Genomic DNA, 15778 nt, shown 5'->3' on the forward strand with positions numbered 1-15778 from the left:
ACTACGTACGATGACAGATGTTAATTAGACTTATTGTGATCGTTGCACAGTGCTTACAAACATTGAATCATTATGTCATACATCTGAAACTAATGTTACATGTCAATTACATCTCAATTTTTTAAAAAAATCAGACAAAAAAAGATCTTAATAAAACTCAAAAACTGCTTCCACTAATAACAAGTGCTTCTGATAAAATTCTAGTAAAACAGAAATCCAAGGACATTTCATTCATATCAGAAAGACTAATCAACTACCAGCATCATATTTAATGGTGAAATAGTAAAGCCATTTCCTTCAAGTTAGAGAAAGAAAGAATGCCCTTTTTTATTACTACTACCTAATGCTGTCCTAGGTATCCTAACCAACACATCAAGGCAAGAAAAAGAAACGAGACCAACTGCAGAAAGGTGGAGACAAAATAATTATTTATCAGTTCTATTTCTGGTCACTACGAAAGCAAGAGGATCAACTACCATTGTTAGAATACACGATTTCAACTCAGTAGTTAAACTGGTATAAAACTTAGTAACCAGATAGAAAATATATTGCAAAGAGAGTCTTTACACCAGCAAAATTCTTATTAAACATAATGCATAAACTTATGACTTGAGCAAAATCTAAATCAAGAATTCTACAAAATAAGAAAAGATTAAAATATAATCAGATAAATGGAAAGGCTAGCATGTCCACGGATTAGTTGACTTAACATGAGGAAAAATGTCAGTTCTTCCCATATTGATCTGGAAGTTAAAAAATCATAATCAAAATGATTTTAAAAATCATTAAAGAAAGTGACATCATTATCAAAGATTTAAATCCAGTCACTAAGAATGTGATATTGATACAGAAACAAGCAAACAGATCCATGGAACAAAATAGAAAGTGCAGAAACAGAAGGTACGTGCATACGGGCGTGGGTCCGTGTGTACGTATGTGTCTGCACTGATACGCTAAAAACACAGAGCATCACAAGTCAATAGAAAAAAGCTGACCGCAGGCCAGTTACACTAGAAGGGGCAGCCATAGGCATTTAGAAGCTCCCCAGTGTCGAGCCCTGACTAGGTACGCAGGCAAAGGAACAGCCATGGGACCCATCATAGGCAGCATGGCCTCCAAGTGGATCAGCCTCAGACACACTCATCCAGAATCAGTCTGGATCAACACTGTCCAACAGAAAGATAGTGTGAACCACACATCTGATTTTAAATTTTCCAGCAGCCGCATTAAAAAAGAAATACTTTACATCCAAAGTAGTATCATCTCAGCCTGTAATCAATAGAAAAAGTTATTCATTCTTTAGTAATACTTAGTCTTCAGAATCTGTTACATATCTTCCACTCAATTGACATCTCAATTTGGACACTAAATTTTCATCAAAAACACTTGATCTGTAGTTCATTTTCATAAAATTTATAGTCGAGAAAGGAGATCCACATGCCCAAGTTGTTCCAAACACAATTATTAGAATTATTAGAATAATAATTGAATCAATTGTCAGTTTTTAAACCTTAATTCACTTCCTCAGTCACAGCCATATTTCAAGTGCTCAGAAGTGAGCCTCATGTGGCCAGTTGTTAATGAGTTAGACAATGGAAGTCCAGAAACCTCCACTGCGACTCCAAACCCCAGAGTCTCACACTGACCACCACACCTGTTGGAGACTCAAAGTCACCATGACCTTCCACATTTCTGGAATCAAACACAAATTCCTCCATCTGTTAGCTATGTAATCATGGGCAAGTCTCTTAATCCCACTAAGCTTCAGTTTTCTCATCTATAAAACAAGGATGACACTACCCATCCTGTAAAGTTCTGAAGATTAAATGCAATATTACCAATGAGGCCTGGCTCACAGAAGGCATTGCATGTTGGTTCTTTCCCTCTGTATCTGTATAGTATTTATGATTTTCCAATTTACTGTTTTATTTGCTTCTGACAACAGGATGGGAGGGCAAATATTATTTTCCCCATTTAAAGATGAGAAAACAAAGTTCAGAGAAGTTAAGGGGACAGCATAAAGTCTCATGCTGGTGATGGTGCAGGAATTCTCACCCCAGCACATCTGGCTCTGGGTTCACTGCTTCTCCCACAGAACAGCGCTCCAGCTTCAGCCATGCCTCAGTCTCCAGCTGCCTCTAACCTACAATCCAAGAGGAGGGTGGGAGCTCTGAAGCCAAGGCCCACAGGGCTCCTCCCAGGCCTCAAGGAAGACCCGCTCTCCTCTGCATCTTCCTGGCAGCTGGTTGGAGAGGTAGCTCAGGAGCCTGTGGGCCTGGCCATCTCCCCCTCTCACCTTGCAATCAGGCACCAACGTCCTTCAGAGCTACAGAGAACAAGGAGGAAGGAACCAACCACTCCTCAAATGGAGCAGAAGAAATGGAACAAAGGAATGAGTTAGGCTCGTCTTCTATCAAATTGAATGCAGATGATCTTACTGTTCTCTGGACTTACTGAGAAGGGAGACTCCAGCAGGCTCCACCCCAAAGCCTCTGCTGGAATTCTTCAATTCCTCACAGAAGCGAGAATGAACAATGGACAACTAACTACACACAGCAACCAACATGGTGAATCACAAGGGTATTGCTAAGCGAAAGAAGCCAAGACCTCTAAAGGAAGCATACTGCGTAATTCCATTTATGTGAAATTCTGAAACAGTCAAACTAATTTATGCTCAAGGACTTTCAGAACAATGGCTCTGGGACTGGTTGGGGGTGTGTGGGGGAGGAGTAGACATCGGGGTCAAGGGGCTTCGGGGGAGCCAGTGCTGCTGTTTCCCGCCCTGGCCCTGAGTGCTGGGCACATGACTGTGTTTGTGAAAATTCAGCAGGTGCACTTTTCTGTATAGTTATGCTGCAGGAAAAACTTGATACTAACTTTCTGGGGTGATGGAAATGTTCAATAAATCGATCTGAGTAGTGGATATAGGTATATGTCAAGTGTCATTGATCTGTTCACTAAGGTTGTATTTTACTGTTTATAAATGAAACACAGGAAGTTACACACCCCCAACCAAAAAAAAAGTTTTAGGAATGTCATAATTTTTCCTCCTAAATTTAAACAACTTTAACCTCACTAGCTTAACCTTAAGTTCTTATAAAAAAAATAGTTTATAAATACTAAATACCTACCTGAACGTTAAGAAGGTGTTATGAAATCAAAATGACTCTAGTATATAACTACATGCCCTAAAATATCTCTTAAATGTATTATCTTAAGAGATGGTGCTACACACCTTCCCTCAAAGATACTTTTGAGGGTATCTTGAGATATATTATCTGCCAAGCAGATATATATTTACCGCCAAGCCTTTTCCCCTCCCAGTTTGAAGTTTGAAAGAGGGCTTAAGCCCAAGCAAAAATGGTCATAGATTCCAAACTTGTATGGTCAAAATCAATAAGACTTCAGATCAAAGCACTATCCTTTTACAAAACATTGTATTAAGTTCAGACATTGGGCGCCTGGATGGCTTGGTTGGTTAAGCATCCGACTTTTGATATCAGCTCAGGTCATGATCTCACGGTTGGTGAGGTTGACCCTTGTCTGGCTCTCCACTGACATCGTGGAACCTGCTTGGGATTCTCTCTCTCTTTCTTTCTCTCTCTGTCTCTCTCTCTCTCCCTCGCAGTTCTTTGCCCCTCCTCTGCTCACACTCTCCCTCTCTCAAAATGAATAATAGGGCTCCTGGGTGGCTCAGTCAGTTAAGCATCTGACTTCGGCTCAGGTCATGATCTCGCGGTTTGGGAGTTCCAGCCCCACATCGGGCTCTGTGCTGACAGCTCGGAGCCTGGAGCCTGCTTTGGATTCTGTGTCTCCTCTCTCTGCCTCTTCCCCACTTGTGCTCTGTCTCTCTCTATCAAAAATAAATAAATGTAAAATAAAATTAAAATAAATGAACTTTTTAAAAGTTGTTTATTTATTTATTTTGAGGGGAGAGAAAGCATGAGAAGGGGAGTGGCAGAGAGAGAGGAGACAGTGAGAATTCCAAGCAGGCTTCACACTGTCAGAATGGAGCCCAATGTGGGGCTCGAACTCACCAACCAGGAGACCATGACCTGAGCTGAATTCTGATGCTTAACCAACGGAGCCACCCAGGCACCCCCAAAATAAATAAATAAACTTTTAAAATAATAATAAATGCAAACAATGAAAAAGTTAGAATATCAGCTTCTTAGGTTTCCAAAATAATGTGAGAAAACTCCCCCAGGAGATAGATACAGAGAATTACTGGTCCCTTATCTTGTCTGTAAATCTCAGTGTGCCAAACAAATACTATATTTTAGTACCTGAGTATTTTTTAATATATACTCTTAGCAAGGTAAGTTAAATTCCCTACAAATTTTATTATCAATTCAGGAACACTATTTTTAGGCTGTTGAATGTCCTTAAGTTCTTTAAGTAACAACCCAAGTTCAGCATTTCAAGATCTGCTAAGACCTAGATATGCTAAGTCCTTTTATTCTGAGGACCAACATCCCAAGGCCAACCACTAAGAATATCTGCAAAACAAGAATACTTATTTCAATATGGTCAATAATATTGTAACAACTTTGTATGGTCACACGGTAACCATACTTATTGGGGTGAACATTTAGTAATATATATAATTGTCGAATCACTATGTTGTATACCTGAAACTAATGTAATACTATATGTCAACTATACTTCAATTAAAAATTTTTTTAAAGTAAAAAATACTTATTTCATATTGCAAAATTCTCATTTGTCCCCAGAAGTATCTAATCTGCTATAAAACATCAACAACAAATTTCACCAAAACGATTAAACAATGGCACTTTAATAAAGTGCTACTTGTCTTATGAGAAATGAAGAACTTCTTGAATATGAACCTAAATTCCAATGTCCTGAGGGAGGGGCTATAAATGACAGAAAACAGGAATATAACTCTGCCTTACAAAAGGAATACCCTGGGGGAAGGGTCCTGAACAGGGACAGCAATGATCTCAAAGGGACCAATGTGACCTAAAACAGCCATGCCCAGTATTATTTTCAAACCAGGCCATACCCTGTGATAGTCAGTCTGACATTCACATTGTCCACATACTCTCAATGCGGCTTCTTTTTAAAAAATAAATAAATAAGGATGGATATTTTAGGGGCACCTGGGTGGCTCGAGCCCTGCATCAGACTCTGCACTGACAGTACAGAGCCTGCTTGGGATTCTCTCTCTCTCTCTCTCTCTCTCTCTCTCTCTCTCACACACACACACACACACACACTAAAAATAAACTTTAAAAAAATAGATTTTTTTTTAAGTTTATTTATTTTGAGAGGGGGGAGGGGCAGAGAGAGACAATCCCAAGTAGGCTCCACAGTGTCAGTGCAGAGCCCCATACAGGACTCGAACTCACAAATCACAAGATCATGGCCTGAGCTGAAATTAAGAGTCGGGTGCTTACCTGACTGAGCCACCCAGGTGTCCCTCAAAGCAGCTTCTTTTTTCTTTTTAATAATTTATTGTCAAATTGGCTAGCATACAGTGTATACGGTGTGCTCTTGGTTTTGGGCGTAGATTCCCATGATTCGTTGCTTACATACAACACCCAGGGCTCATCCCAACAAGTGCCCTCCTCAATGCCCATCAAAGCAGTTTCTTAATGAATGACCTGAATTAAAACAAGTGACAAAGGTATGTCAATACTTTTTGGGATGACAAGAAAAAAAACCCTCTTCTCTCTCAGTAACACACACACAAACGATATAACTGGCTCTATGGCTTATTTTTTAATCCTCTGAATAACATTCTTGAGCAAAGACAAGTTTCAGATCAACTGTCCTTCTGAACCATCTCCTATATTATAAGTCAGTGAACTCACACACAATCAAATGCCAAGTCCTTCTTGCAAAGAGAGTCTTACCTGTGAAAAGTTCAGCCCATTCAGTGGATGGCACTGCTCTTCCACCTTTTCCACGGCCCCAGTCTGTTTCCTCAGCCGCTCAGCCTCCTGGGCAAGGTACAGGTCTAAGACAGGCACCCCCCGGGACTTAATGTCCACTTCGGTCAGGGAGTTGACCATGAGCATCACCCAGACGGGCCTCTTCCGCTCCCAGTTCCCCGCGATGGCGTTGAATAGGTAGTCCGCATAGAGCCCCTTGCCACGCTGGTCTGGGGTCATCCACGAGGGCATCATGAGCTTGACGTACTCTAGGTGGCGCTTGAGGCGGCAGTAGATGTCCCTGGGGAGCACGTCCTGGAGGTTCTCGCCCTGCGGCAGCATCTGACAGCTGGTGAGGGCCGAGATAGTGTAGGGGTCCGTGAGGTCCAGCTCAAAGTACACAATGCTGCTCTGCTGAAAAGCCTCCTTGGAGTTGTCCGGGATAAAGTCCCAAACCCGGGTGTATGGAACGTGGATCGTGCCAAAGAAGTAAGATGGCGGATCTCGCTTTATGGTCCACAAGAAGGAATTCAATTCACTCTGCTGAAGGGAAAAGAAAGGCCATTAAGTCATGATATGTAGAGTCAGAAAGCTGGGAGGAGAAAACGAACGGGAGAGACGAGTCACACTGCGAGAGGAAAATGATCAAAGTATGATTTAGACTTTGGAGTCCAGGTAGATTCACCTGCCAGCAGCAGGAGTCCTCCATGCAGCCTTTTCCCTTTGTCCCCCCAAAGTGTTGATTAAAGTCGAAAAAGCGATAGCAGTCTTTACGTTTGCCCTAGCAATGAACGGGGCAGGAGATAAGGCGGGGACTCTCAAGGGATTCTGAGGACACAGCTGGTACCGATGAGGGGACACCTGAGGAGACACTGTTGCCTCCCGGGCAGGCAGACCTATTGTGTCTGCTTCTTCAGATCTCAAATCCAACATTCCCAAAAGCAGTGGCTCTCCATGGCTGCCCATTCTCTCCCAGTGGTTTTCCAGGCTGAGCAGTGGTACACATCCACCCGAGGCCAAGCCATCGTGCCCTTTGCCCCTGAGTAGCTCAGTTTCAACAGCAGGCATTTACGAAGTGTCTGTTTAGTAACAGACCCTGGACAAAGAAGGGCACAGGGTAGCCCTCGAGGACTTCAAGTCGTAAAGTCAGATATGAAGTGAACCATGAACCAAGCAACCCAGAAATGTGAAAATCCGGGTTTACAGAAAAGAAATGGAATACATTCCCTTTACAAAAGGCTTTAATTTCAGCAGTCTTTTAAGTGTGATGTTCTCCTGTACTGTGGAGTTTCAGCTCACAATCAGTTTTCATTATTGTCACCGTTATGTTCTACAAAGTCATCACAAACACTGAAGTACCAAACAATGAAGCACTGCTCCTAGGAGAAATCCAAGGGTTAGGTTCCTACAAGCCTCTGGTCACAAAATGTTCATCAACAGATAAATGCATAACCTTGTTTTATATGTGCTCTGTTGAAAAACACCTTATTTAATACGTGTTGCTGATTCACTGACATTGAACTCACAGCCAACAGCATGACAACTCATGCCTGAACGAAGCTCATCTAACACATACATTTTCTCCCTGAGGCACGTCACAGCCTCCTTGTGCTTAGGAACACTCAATACTATCTATGCCTGGTTATTTTAAACAGAGAGATCGCCACAAAAATGCAAAAAAAAAAAAAAATGTAGCATAAAGTAGATCACCAAAAGGACACTTACTCACTCGTTAACTTGTCTAAGAGCTGAAACAGAGCACTGTATCAATTTATTCCACCTCAGCTGGCAGTGTGTGCATCAGGCACATGTCTGCCCATGAAAGTGCCACAGGCACTGGGGTTATTGATCAATTTTAGAAAGTAGCCTAATTCACAAATGTGAAATCTGCAAACAATGAGGATCAGGTGTGTTTGCATTTGTATGTTCATTGTTGAAGCTACAGCAACTTGTCTTCAAATGATATGTTACACAGAATCTCAAAATCTAAGACAGATGAGAGCTGGTTGATACAGGGGCCCCATTCCCCATTCTCACAGTCTTCAACCTCTTCTCCTCCCATTCCCCTGCCACCTTCTGACCACCCAGAAGGCAGAGGTGGACAGGTAAACACAAGGCCTGGGGGTGAGATAATGGGCGGGGGGCAGGGAAGATCAGTAGCAAATGAGCTCACAGCTCTGGATAAAGGCGATTGGCTATAAGCAGCCTGAGCCACATGGGAATAGGCCCGGTGCTCCAGAATGGGCTTTTCAAAAGCAACTAGAAATCCTGAGTTTAAATAAAATATTCCAATTGGAAAATGGAACCTCCATTTTCTTATACACCATGCAAGCCAAACAGAACATATCTCACTAGTCCCCAGCCTGTGACCTTGTTTTTCGTTAAGTATTTAAATTGCGGGGTGCCTGGGTGGCTCAGTCGGTTAGGCATCCAACTTTGGCTCTAGTCACGATCTCATGGTTCGTGAGTTCAGGCCCCCCATTGAGCTCTCTGCTGTCAGTGAGGGGCCCACTTTGGATCCTCTGTCTTCCTCTCTCTGCCCCTCCCCTGCTGTGCTCTCTCTCTCTCTCTCTCTATCTCTCAAAAATAAATAAACATTAAAAAGAATTTTTTAAGTATTTAAGTTACAGTTCCACTCCCACACCCACCTTTTTAAAAACACACAAATGGGTGAAAGAAGCCTAAATTCTGCTTCTATTTCAGCTACCCCACCGAGATTTTTAAAAGCCACTTCATTTCTCTGTACCTCAATTTCTTCATCTTTAGGAGTTAGATAACAGAACTTGTCATAGGTTATGGGAATAAACAAACTAGGCAGGTAATTGTTAAGTGAATGAAGAAATGAGAGAAAGAATGTATTTCTAATACCTATTAATGATTGAATTAATATTAGGAGAGGAATCGCGTCCAGGGTCTCCAGCCAACCCTCAGGCATCTGCTTATGGAGTAACGAATGTCCCAGAGTTATTTAAGCACATCAAAAAGCCAAATGGAAACTCTACATCTAAAACAATGGCTGCCAAAACTAATTAAGCAGTCCAGTGTCTCACTGTTAGAATTACATCAAGCCAGTAGAAAAACACTGGTTAACTAGATGCTAATCAAAAGCCGAGACTGACAGTTATGGCTTTGGTTCATTTAAAACGGGTAACAAAGGGCACCAGGGTGGCTCAGTTGGCTGAACATCCAACTCTTGATTTCAGCTCAGGTCACGATCCCAGGGTTGTAGGATCAAGCCCCAAGTCGAGCCCTGTATTGAGCCCCACATTGGGCTATGAGCTGAACGTGAAACCTGCTTCTCCCTCTCTCTCTCCCTCTGCCCCTCTCCCTGGCTTGTGCTCTCTCTCTCTCTCTCTCTCTCTCTCTCAAATAAAAAAAAATTGATAACAAAATAATTACCTGTAAATGTAACTGGTTTGGTAGAGGCAGCCTTCCAGGTAGAGGTTTAGTTTGGAGTTTGGTTTATTTGTTCACTTTATTGGGAAGAAACGATAACTGAAGGGCCCTGAATGGTGATATGTCTGGGCACCACAAACCTATAAAATGGATCTGCTCACACAAGTTACAGCGCCTCCCAAAGGACGTATACCCACTTTCCAACCAGGAGACACAGTCAAGAGCTAAAATGTTATTATTAAAACCATGGACACCTAACTCATTTTCATCTGCTAGGAGCTTTTGATATTAAATACATATATTCCCAGGAAAATCCAGTCCATACTGCAAGATCACGGCTGAGATTGGGGGGTAGGCAGAGTGGAAGGCGTGATTTCATTTTGGTTTGGTTTTGCTTTGTTTTACCCACTGCCTTTAGTCTCCCTAAAGTCTCATCCTACCTCAAAATATCTACACTTCTCTTTAAACAAAATCTATTCAACTATATGTATCCATTTTTATTTATTTATTTATTGCTGCCTTTTCGATTAGTATTAGTCTAGAAATAGAGTTGCTGTACAATCTTTTTGCTGAAAACAGCTCATATTTAAAAAACAAACAGGGGTGTCTGGGTGGCTCAGTCGGTTAAGCAGCCGACTTCGGCTCAGATCATGATCTCGCGGTCCGTGAGTTCGAGCCCTGCGTCGGGCTCTGTGCTAACAGCTCAGAGCCTGGAGCCTGCTTCCAATTCTGTGCTTCCCTCTCTCTCTGCCCCTCCCATGCTCATGCTCTGTCTCTTTCTGTCTCTCAATAATAAATAAATGTCAAAAAAATTTTTTAATAAATAAATAAACATTAAAAAAAATTAAAAGCAAACAAACAAGACTCAGGTGCTGGCATCCAGCCATGTAATAACAGTAAGGACACTAAGAACAGCGGCTGTTATCACATATTCACTGTGCTCCAGAGACGATCTAAGCATTGCATATGAATGCTCCTACGACATGCGTTCAACGTGCACACATTCCACAATTCTTTAGGCTGTGCTTACACATGCCAGCCACTGTTGTGGGCATGAGGCACTGGGGCATTCTAGGGCACTAGAAATACAACGGTGAGTGAAAAACAGGTACCCGCCTCGGGTATGTCCATGATATCTGTTGTGGAGAACATGAGCAGGGAGTACTGGCGGAGGAGATACTCAGTCTTAAATACGGTGATCAGAAAATCACTGAATGGGGGCACCTGAGTGGCTCAGTCAGTTACGCCTCCAATGCTTGCTTTCAGCTCAGGTCATGGTCTCATGGTTTCGTGAGTTCAAGCCCCACATCGGGCTCTGTGCTAACAGCATGGAGCTTGCTTGGGATTCTCTCTCTCCCTCTTTCTCTGCCCCTCTCTCGCTCATGTGCACACTTTCTCTCTCTCTCTCTCTCTCTCTCTCTCTCTCTCTCTCTCTCTCTGTCTCTTTCTCTCTCAATAAATAAACAAAATCACTGAACATCTGGTAGGAGATTTATCTTGCTGTGAAAGAGGTAAGAGTGCAAATCAGGGGGATATCTATCTGAGAGAAGAGCCTTCCCTCCAAGAGGAGGGAACAGCAGTGCAAAGGCCCTGAAGCAGAAAGGTGTTAGCGAGGACATCATCAGAACTGCAGCAGGATGAAGGAAAAGGAAAGCAGGAGGAGAAGTCAGAGTGGTGAGTAAGGCCAGGCCACACCAGAGCTGTTTGTGAGAGGGGCAGTGTGAGCTGATCCTGAACAGGGTCACCCTGGCGACCGTGACGAACAGACTAGAGAGGGATGAGGGCAAATGAAAGAAAGTCAGTCAGGAAGTTACCAAAACAATCCAAGCATGAGAACACAGTGGTTGTGACAGAACTGAAATGTGATCATGTTCTGGATATAGTCTGGAAGCTAGAGCTAATGGGACTTGCTGATGAGTTGGTTAATTCAAAGGACAAAGTTGCCATCAACCAAGATAGAGGAGAGAGCAGATGAAACGGGATCAGAGGGGAAGGTTGGAAGTCTGGCTTGGGCTCTGCTGAGTCGAGATGTGAAGCAGACAACCAAGTGGGGAGGTCGAGCTGGTAGACGGATGCATGAATCTGGACTTTGGGAGAGGCCTGCGCCAGAGGTTAAAAACAAGGTACTGTCACCATTTAGATGTGTTATTTAAAGCCATGGGACTGAATGAGATCTCCAAGGAGCCCAGTGTAATTTAGGAGGGAAAAGGTCTAGAAATAATCTAACCTTGCGAAGTCAAGGGAAAGAAAAGCAGCCAGCAAAAGAGAATGAGAGATGTGGTCATCGAGGTCGCTGGCAAATCAAGAGTAGGAAGCCAACCAAAGACAGTGCTTCAAGGAGGACAATGTAAGCAAGGGGTTCAGTGTGGCTGATGAGCCAAATGAGTCAAGGCTTTGAGAACTGGTCTCTGGATGGAACAACACTGAAGACACTGGGGCCGAAGCAAGAACAATTTAGTGGCACGGTGGGGACGAAAGCCTGCCCATTCAGGAGCAAATGGGAAGAAAGGCACTAAGAAGATACTCAACTAATTAAGATGCTAGCCGTTGCCACGTGCAGAAACTGAGCCCTTGAGAGGTTTATGATGATACCCAAGGTCCCGCAGTGGCTAAGTGGATTTGAAGCCAGGCAGACTGGGTCCTGAGCCCTGGGTCTGAAACATCACATTATGTGACCTTAACATGCAATACACTTTACTTGGTCTCCTAGTTTCTTTCTCCATGAATACCCTAGTGGGTGCACAGCTGCACAGGAGTGCTCCCTGACTCGGAATCTACAGAGGCTCTGTCCAGCTCCCCTTCCCTAGCCCCAGGACCTGCCCAAATAGATCCACACCAACGTTTTTAAATCCTCAGACTGCCACCTTTCCCTATCCTGTCTTTTCAAAGTAACACAACATGGGCGGTGGGGAGGGGGGGGGAGGGGGGTCTTTTCCGCTTTTTCAAGCCAGGGGTTTTAAAGTGTTCTGAAGGAAATGCTCCTCGTCTTGTAGAGCTCCTTCAACAAATAGAGTTCTGTTCTGACCAAGTAGGCACTGTCTCTCCCATTCTGCACCAGCAACCATCCCCGACGACCACTGACAGTGCCCTACCAGGCAGGCCTTGGGTAGAGCACAAGCTCAAAGAAAAGTCTTCAGGGCTTACGGCCAAGGAGCTCTCACGTTGCCTTTGCCCACCAGCCCCCGGGCCGCTGCACCGGTCATATGGGTGCCACTGCCCCGGTCCCCCTTATACTGACACCCTCAGGGGTAGGGCTGTCTTGTCTCCACAACAGAAAAAGAACAAAATTGTTCTACTACCTCATTTCAACATAATTGTGGCCACCACGTGCTACCAGACAGATGAAGCCATGTGATTTAACACTATGATTCAATAGAATAAAAACACTATCAACATGTCCCTTCTAAACCTAAAAGAAAAAGGCATGGGTGGCCATGGATGACAGACACAAGAAGCTACGAGTTCTGTCCGTTGAATCACTGGAGATTTTAACACACACATCTGTAATCCATGCAGTGAAACAAAGGAGCAAAGATCAGGTGGAAGTATGGGAAGAAGCATGTTACAGGCCAGTGTGGAAGATCTCTCTCTATAATGATTAACGAAAGTTGAAACCAGCTCTCAGGACACAAAATGCTACATAGTGGGTTAGAGGCTGGATTCCAGAGCTTTACTCTACAATCTCAAGACCACAACCTCCTGGAGCACCCACCCACAGTGCCCTCTCCAGAGCGTAGGTCAAGCATACAGCCCTGCCACTGACTGACCTGACCTTGGCACCGGATAACACCGTTTGCTCCCAGAGTAGTTCAGAGATTTTCAAAATATGGTCCCGGGACCTGTAGGTGTCCGCAAAGCCCTTCAAAGCAGTCTGTAGAGTCAGAACTTTTTAAATAATAATAATAAGGTATTTTCCTCTCTCGCTGTCATTCTCTCACAGGTGTGCACGTAGAACTTTCTAGAGGCTACAGGTGTGTCCAATGTCACTGCTGTGACTGTTAATGGCACGTGTGCTTATGTATTCCTGTGTCTTACTAATGTGTCCGTCAACCCACATACATAAAGGGCTCTTTGGAGTCCTTAGTACTTTTTTAAAACGTGGAGGGGTGCTGAGACCAAAAAGTTTGAGAACTGAGAGAATAAAAAGGCCATGAGGACAAGTTCAAGAGTCAAGAGAAACAGACTTTATCACGACTCACTCGTCACACTACAATTTGGAGTGGATTTTGCAAAAGTGAAAAACGTTTGCTTTCATAGGAAAGGATGGCTTTCTGCTTTGTATAACACGAGCGCCGCTGCCACAACGCAAGAGTTCGAAACTCTCCCTGGTGTCGACGTCCCTCTCCAGCCACCACGCCTCCTGCTTGCGGGAGGGAAAGCTGGGAAGGATGGATGCCTTAAGGAAATCAGTGTGGCTCCCCAGTTAGCCCCCTGCACCAGGAAGCCTCAATTAGGTCACCCTCTCCTTTCCTGTGGTTAGGACGATGAATAAAATTACCACTAGCCAGAGGTGACACAGTCCCGGATGCTGCGCAGGTGTCACCGAAGGTGGGGCGACCCTGGTGTCCGAGGGCACACAGACCACCCGAAGGACGGGCCTAGGATCACCTCCCCGGCTCCGGGGACCCAGCAATCAGACCCACCAATACAAACTCACAAAATTCAACCGCCACGGAGCTCAGAAAAAGAACTTCAGAACGACAGAAAATTTCGAGCATAAGAAAACTGATCAGGAGAAGAAAACCTTGGTCTCGAAAGAGAGCCAGGCTAGACCTGTCCGATTTCTGCTCGGCTTCTGCTCCCATAGGGTGAGGTGGACCGGGGCAGGTCACTGGGACTCCCTCGGCTGGGTTCCGCTCACTTGCAAAACGCCCCCTGAGAATGTCTAAGGAAGCGCCGGTGCGTGAACGCGAGGTTGTCAGATGTGGCTACTTCGCGAATGCGCTCTGTGACCAGGGGCACAAATGTCCCTCTCTGAGCCTCAATTTCCCAGATCGGTAAAACAAGGGGGATGGCTTCAGCTCCCCGCAATCCCTTCTAACTCAGGCACTGACTCTACGAAGGTTAAAGCAAGCAGCTGCAGGGCGCTCTTACCATTTCGGTAAGAGCAGGAGAAATTAAACGCTAAGGATGAGAAGGCAGAACAAACTTGCAAAGTAAATGTGCCAAAGTCCCTCCTGCACCGCTCGGTCTTAGCTCATCCACCCAAGGTCCCCGAATGCCCGCGAAGCAGGCTGGAGAGACCCGGGACACCCCGCCGGGACTCCCTTCGGCTGCACTGACCAATGGCGAGAGCTGGGGACAGGGTCTCACGCGGCCGAGGGACTGCGCTCCCTCCAGAAAGGGGACCCCGGGGTGCGGCGGGACGCGCCAGCAAAAAGGCGCGGCCGGGGGAGGTGGCTCGGGATCCGAGGGCTCGGTGCTTCGCAGGCTTGGGAAGGTAACCACCCAGGGGAGGTGCGGGGAAGCCGCCTCGCCCGCACCCGACGCGCGCCCTACCTGGGGCTTGAGCTCGCAGTTGGCTGAGGCAGGCGCGCCACGCCGCGGGGCTGCGCCGGTGGGCAGGAGGCAGAGGGTCTGCAGCAGGAACCAGCCCCAGGGACTCATCCTCCCCACGGCGGCTCGGAGGCCCCGCACGCGGAGGGACAGAGTGAGGCAGCGGTGGCCGCCCCGCCCGTTAGCCGGCGGCCGCGGAGCTGCGGACTAGCCGCGCGCCCACCATGGCGCTCGGGGCTCGGGGGACCGGGGCGCTCGCCGGCAGCCCCGCGCCTCTCGTCTGCTCCGTCTGCAGTTCGCTCCGCCGCCTCCGGGCGGGGCTCGGGGAGCGGGCGGCGGCGGCGGCCACGTGGGGCCGGGCCCTGACCTCCCACCCCCCACCCCGCCGCCCCTCCGCCCCGCGCGGAGACAGCCTCGGGAGCCGGGGCCAGGCTTCTCCCGCCCAAACCCTGGCGGGGCCGCAGGCCACCTCGTGAGCCGACCCGAACGGTAAAGTGAAGTCCCAGCACTGTCTTCCAACCTCCCCGCCAAATCCCATTGGCTCCTACCCTTACCTCTGTATTTATGCTGCCAGTTCTGAGAGTGGCTCTTGATTGCAAGAGACAGACCAAAGAAACAAATGACAGGCTATTTTTCAAAGGAAAGCTCATTTAAACAAAGGAAATCGCCTACAAGTTTTGTCTGTTAAAAGAGGGGAATAGTCTGTGTGTGCATACACTTAAAATCCGGGACCACAAAAGCCAGTACTCCATTAGGTGTCGTCTTAAGGGGGTTGGGGAATAATATTAAGGATGTGAACACCAAACTCGAAGGACTCCTTCAAAGGTTAAGTGAGGACATGCTTATGGAAAGGATGCTTATGGAAAGCATCTTGTTTGGTACACATGGGAGGCCTGCAAAATGGACTTGCTCCCTTTCTGCCCCTAAAGCCTTATTCACAGCATTGAGCCTTCAGGAAGAAAAAATTATCAAAGCCACTAGCTGTGCCC

At 45.8% G+C, this 15778-nt stretch overlaps 1 protein-coding gene across 3 annotated transcripts in view; it reads right to left on the reverse strand.

The window, feature by feature from the left end:
- TRABD2A (TraB domain containing 2A) overlaps positions 1–15087 on the reverse strand; it is a 53187-nt gene extending 38100 nt beyond the window's left edge. For 2 of the 3 annotated variants that reach the window (XM_049652040.1, XM_049652037.1), the window contains exons 1-2: positions 14793–15087; positions 5880–6440 (exon numbers count right to left, since the gene is read on the reverse strand). In XM_049652040.1, the coding sequence (XP_049507997.1) occupies positions 5880–6440; positions 14793–14900 (669 nt within the window). In that variant the 5' untranslated portion in view covers positions 14901–15087. The remainder of the gene's footprint in view (positions 1–5879; positions 6441–14792) is intronic. The other variant, XM_049652039.1, reaches the window with a different exon arrangement.
- Between the last annotated feature and the right edge of the window lie 691 nt (positions 15088–15778).

Source organism: Panthera uncia, assembly GCF_023721935.1.
Source record: "Panthera uncia isolate 11264 chromosome A3 unlocalized genomic scaffold, Puncia_PCG_1.0 HiC_scaffold_12, whole genome shotgun sequence".
Lineage (NCBI taxonomy): Eukaryota > Metazoa > Chordata > Mammalia > Carnivora > Felidae > Panthera > Panthera uncia.